The sequence below is a fragment of the Lineus longissimus genome, chromosome 9 (assembly GCF_910592395.1).
Source record: "Lineus longissimus chromosome 9, tnLinLong1.2, whole genome shotgun sequence".
Taxonomy (NCBI): domain Eukaryota; kingdom Metazoa; phylum Nemertea; class Pilidiophora; order Heteronemertea; family Lineidae; genus Lineus; species Lineus longissimus.
This window is the reverse complement of record NC_088316.1, coordinates 19,436,202-19,461,583: the sequence shown is the minus strand read 5'-3', so window position 1 is coordinate 19,461,583 and position 25,382 is coordinate 19,436,202. Positions and strand designations below refer to the sequence as shown.

Below are 25,382 nucleotides of genomic sequence, written 5' to 3'. Positions count from 1 at the left end.
ATCAGGTTCTTGAACGATGTAGTTTGGATGCACTTGAGAATCTATCCTCACCTTATCAGTAGCACTAACGGTGAACTTGTATCCCTGTGGTTTGGATGACATCGTCAGAAGATCTTTTGCCGTCACAACACCGTTATCCCGATTGATAGTAAACTTGGATGAATCTCCGCCACTCAACGCATAGACAATCTGACAGTTGGGGCCGATGTCCTGATCCACAGCAGTCAGGCCTATCACAAAATCACCTGGATAACAAAAACAGATGAGTATTTGATGACAAGAATGCTAGCAAAAAACAGGGCCGAGGTCTGGAGGAGTCATCACAAGTAACTGATGGAAAGTTTCCTACTTTGATGTAGTCTTTTATATGCCTGCCCTGGCATAAGAACTGGGAACAAGGAATCCTCACCTTCAAGTTTCAAAGGGCCAATCACTATCAAACTGAACTGGCAAGTGGTGTCAGAAATAGCTAGATTTTGGACTAGAATGGTCATGAAACACACCTGGCTTTGTTTGATCTGGGATGTAGCCTGTGTATGCCCGATGCTCAAACTCAGGGGCGTGGTCATTCTTGTCTTCAATGTAGATAGTGACAGATGCGGTACTGGAGCGGGGAGTGCTACCGCTGTCTGAGGCAACGACGATCAGCTTGTAGTGGTCCTGGTGCTCACGATCGAGGGATGCTGTGGTGAGGATGAGGCCCGAGGCTGGGTTGACAGTGAAGCGGTCTCCCATGCTATCCAACAGGTGATACCTGAACAATCAAAGCATATGTGTCATCAGTTTGGCTTAAATATGTTGAATACAAGTGGTGTTCAGAAGACATCTCGGGATGACCGCATTTATCTTTTGCTCCTGCTCACTGAATGTGAGTATCTGACTCAAAAGATCAACTTGGGAGACAATCATTATTTCATCCTGGCAGATAAGATATTGTTAAAGTTTAATCCCAACATGCTGATAATATTTTGAAAGATGCTTACCTTATTTGAGCATTAAGGCCTTCATCCTTGTCGGATGCCTGTACAGCAGTGATGCTCACTGATGGGGGAATATTCTCAGCGATGTAGCCAGTGTAGGCACTTCTCTCAAAGACAGGGTCATGATCATTGACATCATTGACATAAACACTGACGGTAACTGTGCCGCTGAGTCGAGGGATTCCTGGAAAGATACGTTTTCTTGTTCAGGATCGAACTGTCAATGTCTGTTCCATGCAATGTTGAATCACATAACATATGGTTCTTGTGTGCTCTAAGTGAAGATCTATGTATAAGAACACATCAAGACTACGGCAGGAGTCTGTTTCTTGATCATATTTGAGATCATTTACCAAGATGTGTGAACGACACAGTGTAGACACTACTAAGAGATCACTGGCCAGAATAACCCAAGGCCATCTTTGATATCTTCTCAGCCCCATATCTCAAATAGAGGACTGATCACCATGGCGATACAACAGGTCTAATGCAACCCTTGACAAGTTCTCATTTTTCAACAATTAAGGCCCATTTGTTGAGAAAGGGGGGCACAATGATCAGGAAGCTGACAGAATGAACCACTTTGTTAACAATCATCACTGACGAGCTGAAATAACCATACAAGGCCAGGGAGTTTTACAGTTTGATTCATGGCCAGTAATCGACACAATGAGGAGCGGTGTCGCTTATGATGAAAGGTTTGGGAGGTCGATTCCTGGCACTACCACGCTCAGTTGCAACCCAGAGCAAGTAGCTTTACTTCCATTGCTTCATCCTTTGAATACCTATCCAGAGTCTACCTTAGAGTAGTCTCAAGATGTTTTCCTAGTTTTATGAAAATGGTAATGATTGGTTTTGCCTAGTCAACAAAGAAGCAGTTGTAGAATTCGAGCCAGGACAAAGATAGCACTCAAGGTGTGCACCTCCCCAATACGGGATACCCTGGGGGTGGGGCACCATTCATACTGACCTACAAACGACCTCAAGTAACAGCCAGAAGAAATAAATAACCCAGCGGACAATAGAGATAGATCAAGAATAGTGCGAATTGTCAAGAATTATCGAGTAAAATGTTCCCCAAGTAAGAATCATCAAACTGGCATATTTTGTAATCTAATTCGATAATGAGAGTAATTTTGTGAGATATTTACACCAATGTCACTGAGGGAGAGGGGAATTTGTGTCACATGTTTACGGGACCGAGTTCCTCGGGTAACAGAGAGATAGAAGCGCGTCAGAATCCAGGCCACAGTTGGATGACCGCACCAAGATGTAACAAAACAACTCACCTGAATCATGGGCGACGATAGTCAACGAATATGATGAAATTTCCTCTCGATCCAGTGCTATCTTGGCTTTTATTTCTCCCGTACTTGAATCGATCTCAAACACAGACGAGTTCCCGCGTCGGATGGCGTACGTGAGAACACTATTGAACTGTGAATCGTCATCACGGGCAGTCACCAACGTCACATAGACGGGCACATTTTTCATATTTTCTCGAACGAAAGCTGTGTATGGAGCATCAACAAACACAGGCGAACAATCGTTAATATCCAAAATTCTAATTGAAACCTGTGTCGTATCGTAGCGTGTATCCCTCCCAGAATCTTCAGCTTGAACGGTCAACTGATATTTACTTATTCGCTCATAATCCAGTTTTTTGTTAACTCGGAGAATTCCCGTGTATTCGTCAATTTTGAAATCCTGATTTGGATCTCCGGCGGTGATGAAGTAACGTACCATACTGTTAAGACCAATGTCTAAATCAGTCGCTGTCAATTTCAACACACTCGTCCCAATGACCTCGTTCTCTATGACCTTGGCATTCAAATCGCTCGGAATAAACTGCGGGTCATTATCGTTTTCATCCTTGATCATGACCATCAACACCATCGTAGATGACTTTGCTGGTGACCCCTGGTCTGTGGCTTGGATAACTAAACGATAACTGGTGATTTTCTCTCGATCTAGCGGCCCGTTGACACGTAACTTGCCACTGAGAGGCTCCAATGAGAATGCATTAAAAGGAACAGTGACCAATTTATATGTGATATATTTATTGCTCTCTGCGTCTTTGTCCTCCGCTATGACTGTATAAACGATTGTGTTGAGGGGCGTGTTCTCTGTGACTTCAGTCTCATTGGGAGATTTGAACTCTGGTGCGCAGTCGTTGATGTCCCTCAGGATGATCGTCACCTGAAATGGGTGAAATGAGATGGTCAAAGATGGAAATTTGATGTCTCACATGGTGTCTTTTTGTGGTGGTGTGATCCGCAGAGGACAAGAACATACCCAGGCAAACGGTTCTTTGCCATTGGGTTCCTGAATTACTGCTTTGTGAATAAGGATATGGCACACTTAAATGGCTCTGAAGCAATACCTCTAGCAGTATTGTTCATTTTAGAGCAAATTTTCAAATCTTTAAATTACCTGAGTGGTTGATGACAACCGGTCGCGCGTGTCTTCTGCTTGATCCGTTGCCTTGACTACCAGAGTGTAGATGGCCTGCTCCTCACGGTCTAAAGGCTTAGTCGTGAAGATGGTACCATTCTTGCTGTTGATACGAAACTGGGCCTTGTTGTCACCCGACTCTATGGAATATTGCAGCTCACCATTTTTACCTGAAAAATATGAAGGGGTTGAACTGTTGATTACTTGAATGATTTTGGTGGATGACAGACTTCAACATCACAACCGATGGATGAGAGCAGAGTCTGTGCTGATGCCAACATTCTATATAAACTAAGCCCTCCCCTGCCCATGGAATGTGTCAGTGTTGTCGGGCCTAATCTTGCCCTACGAAGCATACTGAGGATATTGCGATATCCTGGTCTGGTTTGTAAAGACTGCAGAGCTGAGGGCTGATTCTGCAATGATACAGCCACTTTGATGACTGTTCCTTGGTTGGGTAAGAGGGCACTGCACCAGTGAAGGGACAGCATGCACGCATTCCCCTGGATGGAGAGAAACCAGTCAGGTGAAGTGCCCCTGCCAAGGACCTCATCATCAAAACGACCAAAAGTCCAAAAATAACCTTGGACGCAAATGACCAGAGATGACCATTGTTCAAGATATTGAGTCTATAAACTGAATATTGATCATGAAATTGCTAAGTAGCTTTGTGTAAGAACATGAAGAAAACCTATAGTCAGGGCATGTGTTGATGCATTAAAGCTTTCAGCACAGTGTTAACTCATAATTCATGTATTTGATGTGTAATAGTATTATTATGCAATTTTGTCACCTCCAGCCAGTGACAAATAATCATTATGGGATATTGTGGAAGATGTGGTAATACTGAATTATATGCTTGTGTGGGGTCAAAGACGTCCTCTTATTTCAATTCATCAGAAGGCAGAGTTTCTGGAAATGTCACCAATCACAGTCCTTTACTAAGACCTACACCAGATACCCCCAGGCCGGAGGTCTAAAAGGTAAATGACTAAAGACAACAGACTCGAGGCCTGACATCACCCTTCACTAGCCTTAAACAAGGGATGAGCAAAGGAGGCCATTTCCTAAACAAAAATAAACCCATTTGACTTTTAGTGAACAATACAGGGGGAAATATTGACTTGTTTTCTGATAAGTAAACTGAGAGTTAATGGAGGGCATAGGCCCCAGTGGGGGAATGTACTGTGGGTTTTCTGGAGGGACAATGGCCAGGCCCGCCTTCAGGAAGTAAGACACCATTGCTACAGGCTCTACAAGACTTCATGGTAGGAATATGCACTCACGCCCCGGGCTGACAACATTTTGATTCAAAATAATTTGTTTGGTGCCTGAAATATTTTTTTTCTATGGAGTTCCTGAGCCTTGAGCCTAGAGGGAAGGCTTTCGATTAAAACAAGGGCATAATACAAGACTTCTACTGGAAGTTTCTACCCCAAGATTTTTCTTTAAAAGTGTGTACACTGATCAATCAGACGGGAAATGTTGAAAAAACCAATTTGGAATTCATCAAGAGAAATTACCAGCCATTTCACCACAAAAGAACACATTCTGGCTACCAAGCCTAAATGGCTCTTAAAGTCCTTCAACAACAAAATGCTTTCTGGTTTTCAAATCTAAAAGATTGAGTGTCGAGAAAAAAATCACTAAATGCATGGCGGGACTAAATACCTGCACCAGTATGAAGTCATTTTTTGCAAAGTAAGAAAACATGGCATTCAGTTTGAAGGACTTATTTCAAGCGCTACATGATCAATTACTTTATTGCCAACAATGATTCTGATATCACAGCTTTTCACCACACTATAAATACCATTAGTGGCAAATGTATTTGACTTATTATTCATACCATGAAATAACTTGGGAGAAAACATTCATATGATATTGACATTCATACTTTTATATGTGATTATTATTTCCCAGGCAGTTAATCAACCATGGTCTATTTTCATTCAGTGCCCGCTGTGATGGCTGAGCTTAATGTACCCCTCTGTTAAAAAAACAAAGCAACAAAATTGCCAAGTCTTTGACTATACTGCCAGGCCTCATGTATCTCCTGGTGCCTCTCTTTTCCTTTATATTTTGAACTGGGATAAAAATGGCAGCAATACACATTCACCTCTCAGAGTGTATGCCCCAAAAGCACACCTCCACCCACAAACAGCATACTTCAGCATAGTCTGAAAAGTCTCTTTTTGAGCCCACCCACCTATATTTTCTTTTGTTACAGAACATGATGAATTCACTTCAAACAAAGCAAAGGTGCCTCTCAAAATGATCCATTTCCGAAACATCAACTGTTTTCAAAAGATTGTCTTATATTTTGTTCCAATGTCAAGTCAATGTTCATCTCTCTATCAGTATTAGACTTTGATGAGGTCATATCTGGTGAAGATCTCTCTCCATACATGTACCCCCTGCTGATCAGGGTCCCAAAAGACTGCTCCTTCAGAGATAAGATTTCCTATCAGTACAACATTACATGCAGTCAGACACGATTGCATAAAGAGTGCTCACGACAAAACGACAACAGCTTTGAAGTTAAAACTTCGGCCCTGAAGTACGCGGGAACATATTGGAACATATGGCGATGGTATCAGCGCCAATTATATGCAAATTATCTTGTCAACTTCAGGTGTAGGTTGGTCATAAACGAGCGACTCCCTCACCTCAACAACAAATGCCCACTCTTCTACTCTACGTTTCAGTGGCATAGACTTTTTTCATGGGACATGATGGCTGCTAGTGGAACTAATACGTATGATTGGGCTTTTATAAGTGAAAAGGGATTGGGCGCTTGCCAGTGAACAATTGTGGCCCTCGTTGTTGCTTGGTCTGTTCAGAGGCATAAGGGTGGTAAATCTGATAACAGGCCTGTCTGCCGGTTTAGGTTTTCAATGAGCTGAAGGAATCTAAACTCTTAGTTTCTTCTTGTTTTTGAACCACAGATGTCCCACTAAGACAGGAAGATGGCATGAGCTCAAATTACGGCTAAAAATATAAGAGATTTAGAGAAGCTGGTCACGGATGTCTCCACGGACAATTTGTCGAGAAAGATCCGAAGGCAAGATAACCGGGCCGCTTTATTAATAACAATATTCCAGCCCTCAAGGGGAAATAGGGAGGCGAGTTATTTCTATTTGGGATGATACGTGGCTTTGTGCATCAGAAGCCGCCATCGTCACAAATACCTCGTTATAGAACGGCCGCATATTTTAGTGTAACACATTCCACAGGTCACACTTCTTATGAAAATATTCCCACATTAAGAAGAACGAGGGTTCGATTGAAAGGTGGATTGATCAGACAGAGAGGGCCACGGCAGTAATGAGGCGGGCTCGCGAGGAAGGAGGGCAATAGACCAATCAGAGCAGAGACATTCTACACCCGATTTCATCCTTACAAGGCCAATGAACTGCGTATGAAACAGCACATGATGCACACTGATTTCAGCTGTAACACAACTATTTGAAACTTGACCAAAAATAATGCTTGCGCCCCCGGCAGTTTTCGCGGTTTCATATCAGTTGGTGTGTCGTCGAATGTCATCAAAGAGAGCCGGAGGCTTACAAGGTGTTACACAATGGTGACAGAGTCATCTTTTGTATGTTGAGATCATCCCGTAAATGGTGATGGCAAAGTTTAGAAACTCATCATCGGGCTGCAGAGGCTGTTAATCCAAGCGTTCACGTACTGATTCAAGAATATTTCGTAAGAATTCCATTGCCTAACTCGCCAGTCATTGGAGGCTGGAACTTTCCACACACTCCTTGTTATTTGGAATCACCAGTCAGCCTTTTTGATTAGAAATTGCCTGATTTTGACACAATGCTGGGTATCACAGCTGCTGCTCATGATGGCTAATCAGGTATTAGATAAGCCTGACCTTAGAACACTGGCTGAAGTGACACACCTCCAAATGCTGCCAATTTGTAGAAAAGTGCAGATTTGTAGTTCAATAACAAAACAGGCACACAGAACCCATACAACAAATGGGCCCAGGCATTTTCTATTATGTCTCACCCATTCCTTCAACAGGCAAGTTGCCTTTGATACTGACTAACAAGCAAAGGGCCCTAATGATCAGCTCTCATGACAGGAAAGGGGCACAAAAAGAAGGGGGAAAGTTAACAACCCTTTTTGTCAATGATAAGAGATGATGAGGTCGTTATCTTTAGAAGGGCCAGGGGGTCATGATTCAACCCTTTTTACAGTGAGGGTGCTAAAGAATTCTACAAGGATCTTATGCAATTTCGTGTTTTTCCAGAAATTGAGAGTTTCCCCTTGGTTTTGGTGATAAATGACCACATGCTGTTGTGATGTTGGTATCCTGTTGATCTGAGAGGTGTAGAACATGGTCCTGTCCACCCCTTGTTTTCTTATTGATATTGAATGAAACTAGTCCCAATTACATTTAGGAACCCAATTGAAATGCTAGGTCTTCACCTCAATGCTTCATATCATTAAGTTTCCATTTCGTTTCCCCCATACTAACAATGCTGACACAAGTTCTGTTTCACTGAACGTTCTCTGAGGGGAAATCAAGTTGACAGCTTGTTCCATAAATGGCAAAAGCAGCTCATTTGCCTCAAAAACTTGAATGAAGTACCACAAAGACATAGAACAATGAGGCTATTCAAGTGCAAACCCAATGTTTGGAAGATCTAGATTAGAAGAAAATCTTCACAATTGAACGTACATAAAGTTGGTGGAGGTACACTTTCTAGGCCTATGCACAACACTGAGCAAATGGATTGTTTGAAACTCAAACTGGAATAGAATGTCATTTAACCAAGCTGAATTATTTCCAGTTTATAACAAATAATCAGTATTGTAATACATTTCTATTTAATGTGAAAATCCAATTAAACTGTTGCCAGACGTGCCCAGGCAGGAAAGTGGGAGTGCGAAGACTTGGGGCTATGTTGGTTTTTAACAGGAAAACAGCCCCATGTCGCTTCCTTTGCAGACTTGTCACATGGTGAACTTAAGGCCCCAGTTGGTTTCACCACAGGCCTGTAGTCATAACAAAGCCTTCCTGGGGCTGTGTCTGCCAAATATGAAGAAGACAGATGTTTTTAGGATGTGCCTTTGTCTTGGTTCCAAATGGATTCCAAGGTGTCTCACACCTCCTCGTTACCTCCACAGGGCTCAATCCACACACCTAATTTTCACTCTACTTTCTAATGTTACATTAGTAACTTGGAAACACAATCTCTGTGGTTAATTACTTGGTTCGTTTAGTTTCTAATTAGCTGTTCACAGGATGAGGTGACGACATGTGTCAGGGCATAAAAAGTGGCAGAAAAATTTGAGTCAAATTCGGTTTGAAATGTTTTTGTAACAAATTTTCTTTACAAACTGAAAACCTACAATGTTATTCGAGTTCTTACAAAAAAAGTTTTTTGATAAATTTTTTTCCTTCAAATTCTCCAACCTCAATATCCACCCACAAGACAGGTACACTAACACATCTCTCAGAATATCAAAGGACAACGATTCCCCCCAATCACACACACGACCACTCTTGCCCTAGTTCTAGCATGGCGATCAAACAAGGTGAGGTCCGTGTTTAACATGACCTGAGACTTGTAGGTTGACATGAAGCCGTGATGACATAAAAGGCTTTCTTTGTGAGAGAGAGATCTGGTTGAGGACGATATCTCAAGACTATTCATCAGAACATGGACAAATTACTTCACAGTTAGTTTCACGCTGAGGCGATAATAGCAGTACTTGTCATAAACGGCATATTCTGTATAAAGAATGATTTTTCAGAATGTTCTCAAAATATATAATTATGAGTGCAGTTGTGTGTTTTGTGAGCCATAAATGAGGTATGTGCGATCTGACAAGTGATTTGGTGGATGATTGGATCTATGTGAGGAGTTTCGGCTCAGACCTGGCGTCAAGGGTGCTCCGTGTGACATGTTAGTATTTCACTGTCAGTACTTACCAGCATCGACATCAGTCGCTCTCACAGTCACAATACTCTTCCCTGTTGTAACGTTCTCTAAGATCTCCACCTTGGACGTCACAGGGTCAAATATGGGCGAGTTGTCATTGCGGTCGATCACGTTCATGTACACTGTCACAGTGCTTGATAAAGCCGGGTTGCCTCCGTCCGTGGCCTTCACCTTCAAGATGTAGTGCGGAGTCTGAAATACAATGGTTGGCTTGATGAGAAAGTGTGGTTGATAAAGGATGTCCCAAAAGTGGTGTTCATATGACTTGGGCAGTAAGAAAACATGATGAGCTTTATAACATAAGACTAAGCTATCAACTATCCAGTGGTATCATCATTGCCTTTCTGCAGTTACGCATCACTGAGCACCATCGACTTGAAACAGCAATGTCATAAACAAAATCCCAGTCCTCGATATTAAAGGATATGACAGAGTCACTGTCATACTAACCTGTTCATAATTGAGGAAACCATTCACTGTAATAATGCCAGTCTTGGAGTCCAACGCAAAGACCTCCTGGCCATAAGACGTTGCGTATGAGAATGTGATCTCCCCATTCTCAGCAGCATCGTCATCTGAAGCCGTCACAGCAGAGACTGTCGTCCCCTTTGGTGTATTTTCAGGGATGTCAAATGAGTAACTTGGTTTCGAAAACGTTGGTGCATTGTCATTGACGTCTTTCACGTTTACATAGACGATAGCGGTGGACTTGTGGACACCGTCTGAGGCCTCAACAACTAAGTTGTAGGATGCTACCTGCTCGCGGTCGAGTCCTCCAGTTGTCGTCAGGACGCCTGGAAAGGGAGGTTGAACAAGTTTACAATCTGATCTACTGAACAGAATATTTTACCAATACCAATCAAACAGTAGAAAGAATGAACTGGGCCATGGCATTTCCCTCGAGCCCCTTGAGGGAGCAGGTGCACACATCGGACATGTTCTGTGCCGGCTGAGCCTCGGGTAGGACAGGTGACCATGTCATGATCTTAATCTTGTGCGTGGTCACATCATCCATTTCTGACATAGGGCGGTTATATCTCAACCATGATCAGGACAAGTCAAATCTTCAATGAAACTCAAATATTTGCGTGCCTGACTGATTAGAGAACTCACACACCACACTTACCAGAAGCAGAATCAAGTTGGAATTTCCCATCATTCCCTGAGAGTATTCGAAATGTGATCGTCTGGTCCTTGTCGGCATCTCTCGCTGATATGATGGCCAGTGTTTGGTCTCCTTGGGAATTCTCCGGCACGGTCACTTGATAGCTGGGTGAAGTGAAGAGTGGAGGACTGTCATTCTGATCCGAGAGTGAGATATGGACCTGGAAATATATCAAAAGTAGAAATGATTATTTCTGGGTTTGTTTTACCGATAAGGAATATGTTTGTGGAGCTAAAGCACAAGGCACACAAGCACTTTTTGTCGCTGCGACAGGCAATGGAGCCATGATTGTTGTTGGAATATGGCCGCTGATCTGAATACCAGTGATGGAACCTAAGAGACCTACACTGTAACCCTGAAGGGAAAGGGAAAATACTACTGAAAGGCCTTCACAGTCCCTCTTCCGCTCCAGACTTTTGACATTCAATATGCACTTTGTAGTTGTACCAGTACAGAAAATAGAAACCTGTATGTGTTTGAGTACCTTCATAATGAAATACAGAATGGAAAGAGCCATCCTTTCGTTGTCAAAAACCAACTCTAGCACATGTGAAAACTCGAAAACATCATGATCTTTTCACTGCAGAACCTTATTGTTTATTACAACGTTTTGTTTCCAACATCAAACAATAAACTGGAGAGACATGACGGAAGAACATGTTTTATGTGAGACCTATAATAATATTGTGCCACCCAAAGACACCAGCATACTGGTTGGTTTTTGTTATGCTATTCATAATGGTTCTGCATCATGAAACTGCCCCCCCCCCCCTTAGCTGCAGACTTTTTGAACCTCCCAAATCAATTCAGATTTGGCCCAACTTGTTTGTAACAGGTCATCCAGCCATTTTCTGCTTCAGAAGATTTTAATAGGCCGAGGACCCCCATTGCTTTGGTGACTTAGGAAAAACCTGCAGTTGGAGTTAAGTGACTTGTCTGTCACCTGCCTCTGCTGGTTAAACAATGGAATTTGCGGGGATAATCTGAGAAGTGTGGCTCTAAATCTGCTCCGACTAGAGATCAAGTGGCCTGGACTTCCTCTGGGATAAGGCAGCGAAAGGCCCGGTGATCACAGAAGTTCAATCTCAACTTTCTGCAGCAAAACCTGACATCTCCTTAGGCCAATATTGCCATAAAAGTGACAACATAACCTCGATATTCTGACGCATAATACACAGATATGGGCTTCAATGTCATACAGCCTTCTGACATGTCTGAATGAAAAGAAATGTGTCTTCTTCTTCTCACTCAACATCACAATATAACCCGACACCCTCTGCATCAAACTCCTCAACCCAGAGACACTCCAGGCACATAAATCAAAGTATCAATTCAACAATAGCTTATAATCTCCTCAATTCAATGGAAACTAAACCACAAATTATCCATTATCAATATTTACCAGAATCCACAATATTCGAACATCCATGAATACGATATCTCAATCACATTGTAATAATCCCATAATGCTCAGCAAATGATATCCAAAAATCAAAATGCGTCTTAATCCATAATCTGACTGACTGTATGGGAGTCGCAACACTAACTGCACAGACTGTCCATTTCACGATTTATTTCCCATGGTTCTACTGGTGTATGACACCTCCGTTCTCCCAGGATGAGTCTTCAAAAGGTTGTGATCTACACACCAATGGAAAAACTGTTAGCTCCTTGTTAGAGACTACGAATTTTTAATGACATTCTTCCCAGCGGCCCATCACGTTATGTAATGTGAATAGAACCTTTAGAATAAGACTCCAATGTATATTTAGACGTTTTCACAAGTAGCCTCTTTTAGTACGGAGCGACAATGTCTCGGCCAGCCTTTATGTGGCGTTCACAGGGGGCGAGCAATTTCCACCAGAATGGTCCCTAATTAAAGGATGTGTTAACTACACTGTCATAGCTCTTTTCAAATTAGATAAATTTTACATGGACCAGCTCACAAGAACTGAACATGTTTTTGACAAGAACTATGACCATTTTCTGGTTAATTTGTGACTAATTCGGCAGCCATTTTTCATGTGGCTTCAAGCGAGAAACGTAGGTATTTGGATGCCCCACTATGACGCCATCGATATATACGCACAGACTTCTCTATGTAAATTAGTTCAATTTGACGGCATATTCTACAAAATCTGACATGTCATAAAAAATTAACAGAAATAACTTTAATTTTGATTGATAAAGGAAGCCAATCTTGATAACCATAATAATGTGGGCACTTTTACCTAAATTGAGGGAATTATATCAGACATGCCTAAAACATAACTTTAGAAGCTAAGAAATATCAAAAACGTTGACATGCCCAGTTAAAAAGAGAAAGACATAATTGGAAAACAAATTGTAATTTGGTAGATTAGACGTAGTAGGCCTACTTGGCCTTGGCATGTCATTGAAGCTATGAAGCATGCAGCTGTAGGTTAAACTCACTGTTACTCACAACAGAAACATTGCAAAATATGCAAAGTCTAAATCACTTTTCCTGTTGATCTGCTAAGAAAACATGCTAGAATAACACTGTGTAGCCATATTTCGTCCATCGAAATGTATGGTTGTCAATTGAAAGAAAAAATTTCTTCAGGCATCAAACATGAGACATTTCTTCCAACCCATGTTTCCATTTCACCTTGAGTGTTAATGCAAACTGATTTACCTGTGATTGCATTGTAATCTTAGGGTGAAGCATACTTGAGTTGATTTTCTTTTGTTGTGTTCAAGAGACTAAAGTTGACAAATAGAGCTATGCAAACCATTCACATTATCATTTGAAGCAAAAATTGTGGAAAATATTTTGGAACCAGAATAATTCTTTCAATACATTTATGCACGGACTGATTTTCAATTCAATTGTGATATTCAATGATCAGTGTTATGTGAAAATTTGAAATCTATAAACATAGCTTGCACGCTCAATATTTTCTGCATGAATGCATTCAAAGGTTCAGTCATGCAGGGATCAGATACTAAATTGGATGTTATTGTGGAGTTCTCATGTTTGATCAAAAATAACTTAAAATGACTTAAAAACTCAAAGAGAAAATTGATGTCACCTATCTGTGTAAGTCAGTACCTAGTAGGGGTGGCCATAGCATATCTTCCCCATTCCAAAATGACCCTAGCGTAGGCTCTCTCTTAAAGGATATCACCACATCTGCCAGGGTGTCACTGGACCCATAGACCAGAACACTGTCAATTCAATCTCTTCACATCAAACAACACAACCACTGAAAGATGCACCACCCCCAGCTGCCAAACTCATCATTGACCCTAATTCATCACTAAAGAGCAGCAATAAACAAAATGAAATGAAAATAAAAACAACTGGACATCACAAGAATCTGAAATGAAACATTCTTAACAACTGCTGAAGCATCATCAGCTGGAGACGGGTCGCCGCGGCAATACGGAAGAACAACCGCCCGATGACCGCTTCTTGAGCAGCTGGAGCAGACAGTAATCATTTTCAGTCTTCTCAGTTTATTCTGAGAGTTTGTAAGGCATCGAGAGTGCGCTTCATTGAACATGGTAATGATGTTGATGATGTAGTTATTTCTGTGGCGGGTGAGAATGGATGGTATTGTCGGTAATCACAGGGTGGCGATGGACGACATTCCGGACACTTTCAAACTCGAGGCAGATGTAAAAGCAATATTTTCAACCTAACTAAGATGAAGAAAGCAAAGGAGATTCGCACAAGGAATAGAGTTATTTCTGCTCATTTGATTATGGAGTCATTGAGATAGCAGCCTGTGGCACAATAGTCAAGGGCTACACTGCAACCATGAAGCTGCAACCATTGCTTTATATGGCTACTGTTCAATGCAGCCATCCATGTCAACTAGACCTGATGATAACATGCAATATTTCTAGAGATTACACAGCTATATTGGCTCAAGTGATGAGAAATGGTTTTTAAGGGCTCATTGGAGTGGAAACGGAATTCCGCACGGCACAGCAGTCCGATTGAGCAGAGGCCGGAGTCTATTCAATATGGCGGCATCTGGGTGAAGTCGTAGAAGAACTGATCACAGCATGAAGCAGTATGTGGTGAGAATGTGTCCAGTATGATATTTAGATTCTGACTGATATAGCTGGAGAAGGCGCCAATCTTGGGACAGGAATTCACTTGAAATAGAAGCGTTTGCTTGGATTGTTTAGGACACAGGGATGCAATGCTATCATCACCAACAACTAATTATCACTGATATCATCTACATGACAATGACAAAGAAAACTTTGAAAACAATAACAAACTGGAGTGGACTAAACAGCACACCTTAGAACTGACCTCATAGGAGGATCAACCAACATACTATGACTTTCATCATAAATTCTAGACCATATGTTCTTTCTATACTATTCAGGGGATGCCAAGTGATTGAATCCGGCCACTTCACCCACTTCAATCGGCCTCATTCCAGACCCAAGTGCCAACAACGTGTTGAATCAACATAAAGACCTTGTATTCACCGACATGAAATGTGTCCTCGGTCAACACGCTGAAATTGAGAGTGGGTAATATCATGCAAATAGAATAGCGGAGGTTCGATTGAGATATGTTGATCAAGAAAACGATATGTCACCTGAGACATGCTCTTTTTCAGTCAAATATTTAACATGTGCAGGAGTACCAATAGGTGACTGTGTTCATCTAAGGTCAGCTTGTCCAGACTTTCAGGATGTCAACAACCTGATCCAGAGAATGAGAATAAGCAATCTGAAGTGTGGTTTGTATTCGCAGGTGGTAAATTTATGATTTTCATAATTTGTCATGACATACCGACTCAATGTTAGTCACAGCTCAGCCTGACACCAGAGTTTACTTTCATCATTTTACCATGTGACAAGAGAATTAGAATCCACTTGAGAAACACTCCACCATCTGCTCAAACCTAACATAAGCATGATGCCCTCTCAGTTTTACACACCACAGCCAAACCTTTGTTCACTTCTGATATAACAAAATGGTTCATTGAGGGCTTTCAAATCGATATGAAATGATTTCCGCTGAAGGTGTGATTTCCAATAACGTAACTGAATATTCGACAGTGTAGTGAGGAAGCACACAACATTAATGCTCCTTGAGGTGTATAAAACACAAACTATTAGATAGATGACATTGGCACCTACAGAGATTGAGAGGTCGCCCAAGTTTTGAACTTGAGAATCTTACACAAAATTTTATCTAAGCGTACTCAACGTCAACAAGGGATTACGTAGGACTACAAAGCTCTAGTATCTCATGGCCCAACCTGGAGCAAGAGACCAAGTCTGACACTGATCTCACAGGGCAACAGGGACAAAACCCTGAAATATGACAACAATGTAATTCATCAAGACAACACCAGATGGCACTACAGTATAAGACAGGATTTGCACTAGAAGACGATAGCCCAGGGGGGGGGGGATGTTTATTGCCCATAATGGAATGCAAGGACCTGTGGAATCCAATTCGTAAGCTGAAAGAACTGATTTTGGTGATTTTGTCACTTTTTGCTTCATGGTAAACTTCTAACGGCCAAAACAACTAAATTCTCCAAAATAAATGAGCCACATGCTTGAAAATATCTCACCCCAGGTCAACGAATTTGAAGACTGTCATGAATGCCCTGATTTGTCAGCTATATTTGTATTAATGCACCGTTAGTAGGCTTCGTTTCTAACTGAAGGGATTCAGATAGTTTAAATTCAGTAGCCAATTAGAGGTCCCATAGTGACAATATACAAATAACACAAAGCTTAGCACCACTATTATAACCTTTAAACCCATTTAAGTCCAGTCCAATTCAATCTGACTAGGATTTCAACCACAGTGATGTACAGTGTCCCACACACAATCCATAACACTTCAAGTCAACTAAGCTGAAACTGAGAACACCAGGGAAATATAGTTCCAACTCTTATCACCAGGTGAAGACACATGTCAGAAGGCAATTTGGCACAAACAATTCAGGTGTTGGATTGTCTTTGTCAAGCATATACATTATGTAACAGACCGCCCTAATGAGCTCCTTTCTGGCTGAAGATTTTCTGCAGACTACGTCCATGTAAATGGTTTACTTGAACTGCAGTACCAGCAGTCAATCTTACCAGAAGATCGCTATATCAATGCCAATGGGTGTCTTCATTGGTTTTCCCCTGTTTGATTTCACTTGAAGGTCAAGAACTCTTTCATTTTAACATCAGCTCTCAACGTCCACATTAGGCCTATGTCATACAAATGTAGCCCAACTTGATAAACTTACTATATCTGTTCATTTCAGAGATACAAACTGAAGACCAGTAGGCCTTCTACTGAGAAGACCAACAGACTTCTGACAGCAGTTTATTCGACTCTTAACAGCTGAGAAGAGCAAAAGTCAAAGTTTTTCCCTTTTTTTCACCATTTAGGTTGACCTTTTTACCAATTTCTGCCATTCACCACCGGCAGACCCAACAGTCTGTGCGGTATGCCTCAATGCTTATTGACCGTCCCACACACAAACAACCACTATTTATTTATGAAGTTTTCTCCAACCATTGCTCAAGACGAGTGCTAAATGTACGCAGTAGCACTATGTAAAACGCTCTGTACATGTTCCATAGCTCATGTCAATATTTGGGGGCTTTTGTTCCCAATCTGGAGCATTGGCCATTTGAATAAAGCAGGGGACTTTCTGTTGAGGTGTTAGACTATTATTTTAGCCCTAAGGCTGCATGACATTTTGTGATAGCCTGTGTTCTTTGCTTGGAACCACAATGTTTCAACCCTTGTTGCACCAAAACCACAAAGGTCATCCATTGTTGATCCGGTATAATTGCTAGACCATATTTAGCTTTTTCTGTTTTGGTCTGGCTGAAAAAATCCTCAATTTTTCAAGCAGGAAGAAATGTTTGAAGCACTAGAGGATTTCTAGACAGTCATATACAGGCAAACACTCCATTGTTACCACAATAGTCACATTGCACATCCAACTCCATTGTATTGCATGGCATAGTTTGTGCATATGTTTTATAAATCTATCAAATATTCATGACAAGACATAGTTTAATCCGGATCCTACCCCTTGGGGTGAAATTCCGCAAAACGAGCATCCAATATGTCAGGCAGATTGCGAATATGTTTTTGAGATTTTAACAGAATATATCAAATTGAAGACATTTCCTTGCAAAGATGTGAGGGTTTTTCTCTTGAAGATTTTCAAAGAATGTAGTGATTACAAATGTATATCAAAAGATAAGATGCACGGTATGGTTTTGACAATTCAGACGTGCGATGGGACATAGGGCGAGTCAGACAAAAAAACAACAAACTTTCAACTTAAGACCTTTGGAAAGAAACCAATGCCACTTCTCAGTGTTTGAGGGTGCTGAAACGCCAAATGCCCCGAGACCAATCTCACCATGTCCGCATAAAGAGGAAGAGATGAGATAGGCTAGCTTCCTGAAATGCAATCTGCCCTTTTCTTCCCCTGATTGAGGGATGATTGCTATTGTGTGCAGACACCCTTGACAGGGGGACAACCGTCAGGCAAGTCCATCAAGTCAGACCAAATTGGTTGAAAAGAATGTTTCTTCATCTTTTCCCAGAAAAACTCGGAAAGCCTAGTTCACCAATAAGCCTCTCTTGCCATTGCCTTTAAAAAAACATCTGACTGACCCATGCAACGATAATGATTTCGATTTTAGAGGATTGTGAGCAAGAAAGTATGTTCACAGGACAGTCAACACAAAATCAAACTTGCCTGTCCTGTTTGCAAATTTGTTTATAAAAGGCCAGGAAGTCACCAATACAACCACATAGAGGAGGAACTGCCATCACAAAGAAAACACCCCCTTATGGGACCTCCCTTCAGCATTGTGTGAACTAGGGTGTTTTTAGAGGAATTCACGAGTCAGGGTGAGAGACAAAGACACTGAGGAGAGAGCAGAGAGCAGGAGTGAAGACCCAGCTGTAGGCTGATGGAGGAGCTTGGGAAGTCAGGAGGTGATAGTTTCTGTCATACCTACACTACTCTGAACTTCAATATTTGGGGAGCGTCACAGGGTGGAGACCCTACAAGGTTTACCGCAGCCTTTGACCACAATCAAACATCGCATTCTACGGATGCGGATAATTCCGGAAGCCCTTTGCCGAGAATCAAATATCACATCATGTCGGCAGAGATTATCAATGAACAATTCTCAGGTGTCCAAATATAGCGTACTCTAATGCAAAAGTCGTGCATAAATTATGTTTGATGTTTGCTGGGGGCGAGGGGTCGTTCATGTGGTCAAAGGAGCGATGGTAGATCAAGCGTGGTTAGAGGAAATGATAAATGGATGGACGAATTACCACTTCCTATTCAGAGAATGTCGCCAATTTAAATTGCGATTATTTCATTGAATAAGTTGGTGTGGCGGTTATTTTCCATTTTGGGACATCCTCTGAAGTTTAATTTGGTAGTGATCATGTGTTCTACTTGTAATGGCGCTGAGCTCGTGCTGCATTACCAATCTTGAAGAGACAACCGGTTATGATGGAATCGGAGAAAACCCAAGAAATATCCGTCACTTCAGCTTGTCATATATCTGTCCTTGTTTAACAGATTAAAAACAAACAACACTTCAACAAATACATGTATCATCACTAACAGTAGCATTATGACTAATGCTAAGCTGCATTGAAATTCTTTTTAAATCACCAAGCACATACATGATCTATATTGCACAAGCAGCACAGTGTATGCAGCAAAGATATACCCACCGGCGATAACATCCAAATATGGAATAAAAGGTTAATCTATCCACTTTGCCGCGTGGAGACAAAATATCACAACGGCAAAATACTGCTTTGATTTTTATGTCTATAAAATATGTTTTGCTTGGAGCGAAATTTCAAGTTTAGGACACAATGGTGATTCTTTTTTTAAATCTGACCTAAATGGCATATTTACCAAAACAGTTTTTTATTAATCAGATGTGCCGACTCAGTTTAAGTACATAATCAGCTCAACGAATTCTGAAAAAATGTCTTCAGTGGCGATTTTATCATCTGGAAAAATCTGAAATCTCTGAATCATTTCAAGCAAACAAACACTCTCATACTTGTTATCTGTTTCTGAAGTAAACAAGAACCTGTCAGATTTGCTGGGTCAGTTATAATGAAAACTCCTTACAAGGGGTTCTCCCTTGAGAGGGAGCATCCATTAGCAGGACATGTCAGTATAGCGCCCTTTATCATGTACGACTATCAAGCAAATAAGTGGCACATATTGTCATCGCATGCAATACTCAACTTGACATGCCAAAGGGGCCATTTTCCAATAATACAGAGCACCAACAATAGCACGTGACAAGAGCATTTTTAATGAAAAACTGCATAGAATACATGCATAGGATACCTATTATATGCAATGCAAAATGCAGGTAGAGGATCAGTTTCATCAAAGACATATCACATTTTCAATGTTGACAGATTTGGTCTTTGAACTTACATGTGGGCCATTGAAGTCAAGGTAAAACAATGGTTTGGGGTTACCCTACCATATGAAGAATATCAACATCGAAAATTTACTTCGAAGGGAGTGATATTTCTTGCAGATATTGTACATCTATACAAGAACATGGGTTGACACCGGGATTGCCATCAGGGCTGCCCATTTCCAAAATACTACCGAAGCAAAATTCACGGTCAACTTTCATGGTCAAAGTTCTCAATCAACGAGCTGAGAACTCTCTCCTGAGCTTGCATGCGCAGTCAATCAATCCAACCTCTCTGACCCCATCAATGACAGAAATCTGAACTGGTAGTATAATGTCATAAATATCAGCTTCAGAAATAAGATGCTTTTCCAATCACCTAATCTGATTTAGATTGATAGAATATCAGTACATCATGAACATGCATTTTCTACAGCTATTTGTCAAAACCAGCCATTCCATAAAAAGGCCATCTCCTTGACTTGGTAGTTTCATAGTACATGTATATTCAATGAACACTAATTGACAAATTGCTATGCTTATACTTTTGTAAACAATCACTCAATTAACCTCTGCTTCCCACCCACATGTTCATATTATGGATTCTATAGAACACTAGCGCCACCTTCATCAGCTTCAGGTGAAATCATCGCCATTCATCCCCCAAATCTCGACACTCCTAATAATTCATGTTTTTGAAAATCGTGTTTGATATTCCTGAAATGATTATAAATACACCGAAGAGAACCTAGACGGATTATTGGTTACTATGACCTCTAGGCATTTATCAATACTTGATCGAGATGATGCATGCAACACAACATCCTGGTGAGCGTGTTCTGTGTGCACGAAACTATGTGCAACACACGCCACAGACACTGTGTCAAGTGAGGGGGTCGACTGAAAAGATAGCTTTGTTTGACAGTCCTTGACCTCCTCGACTGATTAACTCCCGATGGACCATGTCTTATATATTGACTTTCATTTTGAATTCCAAACACTGGTCATTAAAACGTAGTTTTGAGATAACACCTTTTGAAGAGGACAGGTCACATTCTCAGGAGATTTGTCGCAAATTCTTTCATTTACAGTAGATTATTGAACCGATATGAGAATTTGCCACAAATTCTTTCATTTACAGTAGATTATTGAACCGATATGAGAATTTGCCACAAATTCTTTCATTTACAGTAGATTATTGAACCGATATGAGAATTTGCCACAAATTCTTTCATTTACAGTAGATTATTGAACCGATATGAGAATTTGCCACAAATTCTTTCATTTACAGTAGATTATTGAACCGATATGAGAATTTGCCACAAATTCTTTCATTTACACTACAGTAGATTTGAACCGATATGAGAGATTGCCAGTTTACACTGCCCCGAGAACATTCTGTGTCTATGGTCGTGTCCCCCTGTAAGTCAATTCACACTGCTGAATTCAAATAGTTGACATAACAATTACCCACCCCGCCTGGTGAATTTGAAATTTTTGATCTATTGAATGGATGAAAGTTCAGACACTTGATCCAAATTTCACAACTTGAGCTGGCGAAAGTTTGGAAGTTGATATGCGAAGCAGGAACAATTCCCAATTTGGAGTGGTCTGAGTGTCTATGTTGTTGATACCTGGTGTACATCAAACTGGGCAAATAACAGTACAAAATGCGGTCTTCTTTTTCAAATATTTTCCTTTGCATGTGTAAGACTGCATTAACAGTCAACTTGAAAATCACAAAACTTTCTGGAATGTTACAATAAACTAAATTACTGTGGATGTGACTTTCAATTATGATCCAAAACAGCAACTCCGAAACTAAACCATAAACTATATGTAATCTTGCTTTCTTTATCACTATGTGACATTCTCCCACTGTTGAAAGTATGATAACATGTGTTCAGATAAGACAGTTTGCCCGCCTTATTGTTTAATAAATATGGATTATTTGTCGAGAGGACAGACTTGTGGCTCCAAGTCGAGAGGAAAGACTCATAGGGTTATCAGAATGCGCCAAGAAGTTAAATAATGTCAATTGGAGATGTGATTCTCCCCCATATTGCATATCAGGCAATGCTATGACAGGAATTTATCAGTCACCAATAAAAGCCAGTATCAAGGCCTAACAATTGATGTATTGAAAGTACAATGCATTGAAAGTATTGATACATGCATGTGACTTTCATGGAACCTCTGACCCCCTCAATCCACATCAGAAAGGGCCAAACAAGTCACACTGGCTTACATATTCACAAAGGGTCCACCAATGATTCATGACCCATTCCTGTCCCAGTGTAACTAATCGGCCCTTTGAGGGCACAAACGCTAGACCATGGGGTGTCTATTGGACAAATACCCAAAAGCTTGTTAGCTTAGAGGACATCAAGGCAAACAAGTTTGACGTTGTTAAATGTTACGCATCAGTCCATGGAGTATAGTCAGAGAATGGCTCAGGTCTTAATGAGGGGTTATAGGGGGCATATTAATCCCAGGACACTATAGTTAAAGGGGAAGAACACATTTCATGAAGGTTTTTGGATGGTGCAGAACAACCTTTCCACCAGTTTATACACTGGTAACGTCAACAAGATTGGAAAGTCAGCAAAATTATTCACTCTAAAACATGGACTGAATCACAGCAAACATAGAATCCCCGTGAATCTTATACACCATGGACTTTTTTTTACTGTCATCTAGAAAGTCAATGAACAGTAAAACTTCAACCGAAATCACCCTACAGGCGTAAATATTTCAAAAACACCCTAATTAGAACCTTCACCTATTCAAAAACGGGAAGAAAAAAATTGACAAAACCAGTGTTAACAAGACATAAATATGGTGTCTGGTATGCAGTATGAGTCCACTTCTAGACCAATACAAAAGCCGGGGAAATGTTGTTAAATAAGTCTATAGGAAACCTTTTTAACACTTTATAACATGGGTGAACAAAAGTAGCACATAGGGCAAACTCGTCTCTCACACTTGATATCAATCATCTACAAATGCCTTTGTCTCTTTTCTTTATGAACACCACAGAGCTGTATGCTATTCCTATTCGAGTGCATGCAGGCTTTCACATATAAAAGGAGATTTATTTCTAAACACTTCCATCGGGTAGGACGGTTAAATTTACACTTGAATATGGCTGTCTCAGCTGGTGGTTGGGCCATCTTTGCAACGTGGAACGATCCACGGGACGGCTTGTATGGTGCGGACAGACACCATCGTGTATGATGTATGCATTTAGGCAAAGGGCACAGAGGATGTGGTACATCCCACTCCCAGTCAATGTGACTGCACTAGCTCTAAAGAGTATCATTCCAACCAAAACTGGATGGTAGAAATGAAGGAGATGTGAACTTTCAACCTTGCTATTGCAATATTCGCCACGCGAAGTGACTTTTGATAAGATTTGTTGACATCAAGCAAGACCAATACCATATTACATGTTCTTATCCGATGTAGCCCGGATTCAATCCATAACACATGATCACGCCCTAGGCCCTAGACGACAACATTGCCTACAATGATTAGCTCGTGTTATAGCAGAAAGATTTGTCAAACTTAGTCCAAACTTTCCCACCAGTCTTACACCACAGGTACAAAGCGGGACACAGCAGGGCCCATGTCCCTTTAGACCAGAATGACCACTTAAATCCCGATTTAGAGCCCATGTATGTGACTTCTGACAACATGCCACAAGTCAGACAAGACTGCTGGAATTTGTCAAATATTGGTGGAGAAAGTAGTATTTTTTGAAAGAAATAATAGCCAACAAGGCGTTCTTCATGATATTGTCATGAATAAGTGTGAGACAGAATGACGTGTTGGAGTCCATGCGGTGATTGGACCAACAGATGGTCATGACTAGGCCTTAGTCAGTTTTAATTACCACCAATTAATCTCAGGGTAATCAATGAAGCCACGCGGAACCAGGATTTCCAAGCCGCCTTACTCCATATTTCCATGTAAAACTTCTTGTGATTCTTGAAAGAGCAATTTAGCTGGACATGTTTTAATCATGGTACTATCACTTCGTTTCGTGAATCAGTTTATAAAAGCTATCATCACTGTCTAAATAATCATATCCTTTACTTGGTTATCAAATTTAAAACATCATTGTTTACTAATGTGTATTTGACGTTCATTTCATGACATTTTGAAAAGAAGCTATTTCATTTGCTAAAACCAGTAAGGATCAACGACCAAACATTGATACCGACAAACAATCCTTATTTGATCTTGGATTTATAAGAAATTGATATAATACATGGACATTTTATTCCCAGCAATCCAATTATACACACATGTTTTCAGATTACTCATAGGCCAGGACAAAGTCCAGTGTTATGTCATCTATTTAGTTTATATCTGAAATAATCATTATTTGGGTTGGTGATCGAGCAGAGATCAATTACAGGAATGCCTGTGTTATATCATCGCATATATTTTTCTGTTTTGAAGTATGTTTTTTTTTGGAAATTTGAGTTTCAATACTGTCAACTTGGTCAGGAGCCATCGCAGTGGTGGTGTCTTCTGGAAACATGAGACATCACCTGACTGATTCTACAGCAACGGTTTCTAACAATATTTGAGATTCTTTTCCAGATTCTTTCAAAGATACCAGGATGCTAAACCGCTCATGACTAATACAATAAGAAGGCCATCTAAAATTAGCATATTGTCTAAACATGGCAAAATAGAGAGAAAATAATATTATTACTGTACTGAATTCATTGTACTGTATAAAGTGCCTCCAGACCAGGGACCAGTACTTTGTACATTCAGCACTCAGGGGTTTGTTTTTACAAAGCCTCAATATATTCTATCAAAAATTCATGGAGCTTTTTTCCCGACTGGAGCCATTGGTATAATTAAAAGTGCCAGTTGGGTTTTTGTTTTTGCAAGGGCTCAATAGAACACTGTGTGCATTAGTGTATTACTGAATTATAGACTTAGGGTTCATTATGGCCACTGTAGCAGGACTAGGGGTGATTATTAATGCATGGATTCACATAAGGCATTCCCAACTGCTTTTAAACCAAAGTGTACATTAAAACCACACCTTCCTAAGAGAAAAACAAAGGACCAGAAAACATTTACAGGACATTTTTTCATCTCTACAAACCCTGAGGGTCACTCTTGACAGTTATGTTTCCCAATTGTCCATGATTTTCCACTTCTCCAGTTTTCAAACACAAATAATCACATCCCAGTTCAATCAGTATACACCAACTTTATCAACAAAAGATATTGTGCTGATTTCGTCACTCAGTTGAGATCGAGTTGCACAGCCTAAAAACGATTTTAATGTCCTTTACAATGAATGGTATCATCAAGTCAAAGGGTTTGATAGCCAATGGCACCTAA

At 40.7% G+C, this 25,382-nt stretch overlaps 1 protein-coding gene across 1 annotated transcript in view; it reads right to left on the bottom strand.

The window, feature by feature from the left end:
- The window catches only part of LOC135493193 (cadherin-related tumor suppressor-like), a 45,317-nt gene that overhangs the window by 10,645 nt on the left and 9,290 nt on the right, over positions 1–25,382 (bottom strand). The window contains exons 2-9 of the mRNA XM_064780254.1: positions 10,527–10,725; positions 9,851–10,194; positions 9,391–9,592; positions 3,414–3,604; positions 2,270–3,179; positions 984–1,164; positions 504–754; positions 52–245 (exon numbers count right to left, since the gene is read on the bottom strand). Of these exons, the coding sequence (XP_064636324.1) occupies positions 52–245; positions 504–754; positions 984–1,164; positions 2,270–3,179; positions 3,414–3,604; positions 9,391–9,592; positions 9,851–10,194; positions 10,527–10,725 (2,472 nt within the window). The remainder of the gene's footprint in view (positions 1–51; positions 246–503; positions 755–983; positions 1,165–2,269; positions 3,180–3,413; positions 3,605–9,390; positions 9,593–9,850; positions 10,195–10,526; positions 10,726–25,382) is intronic.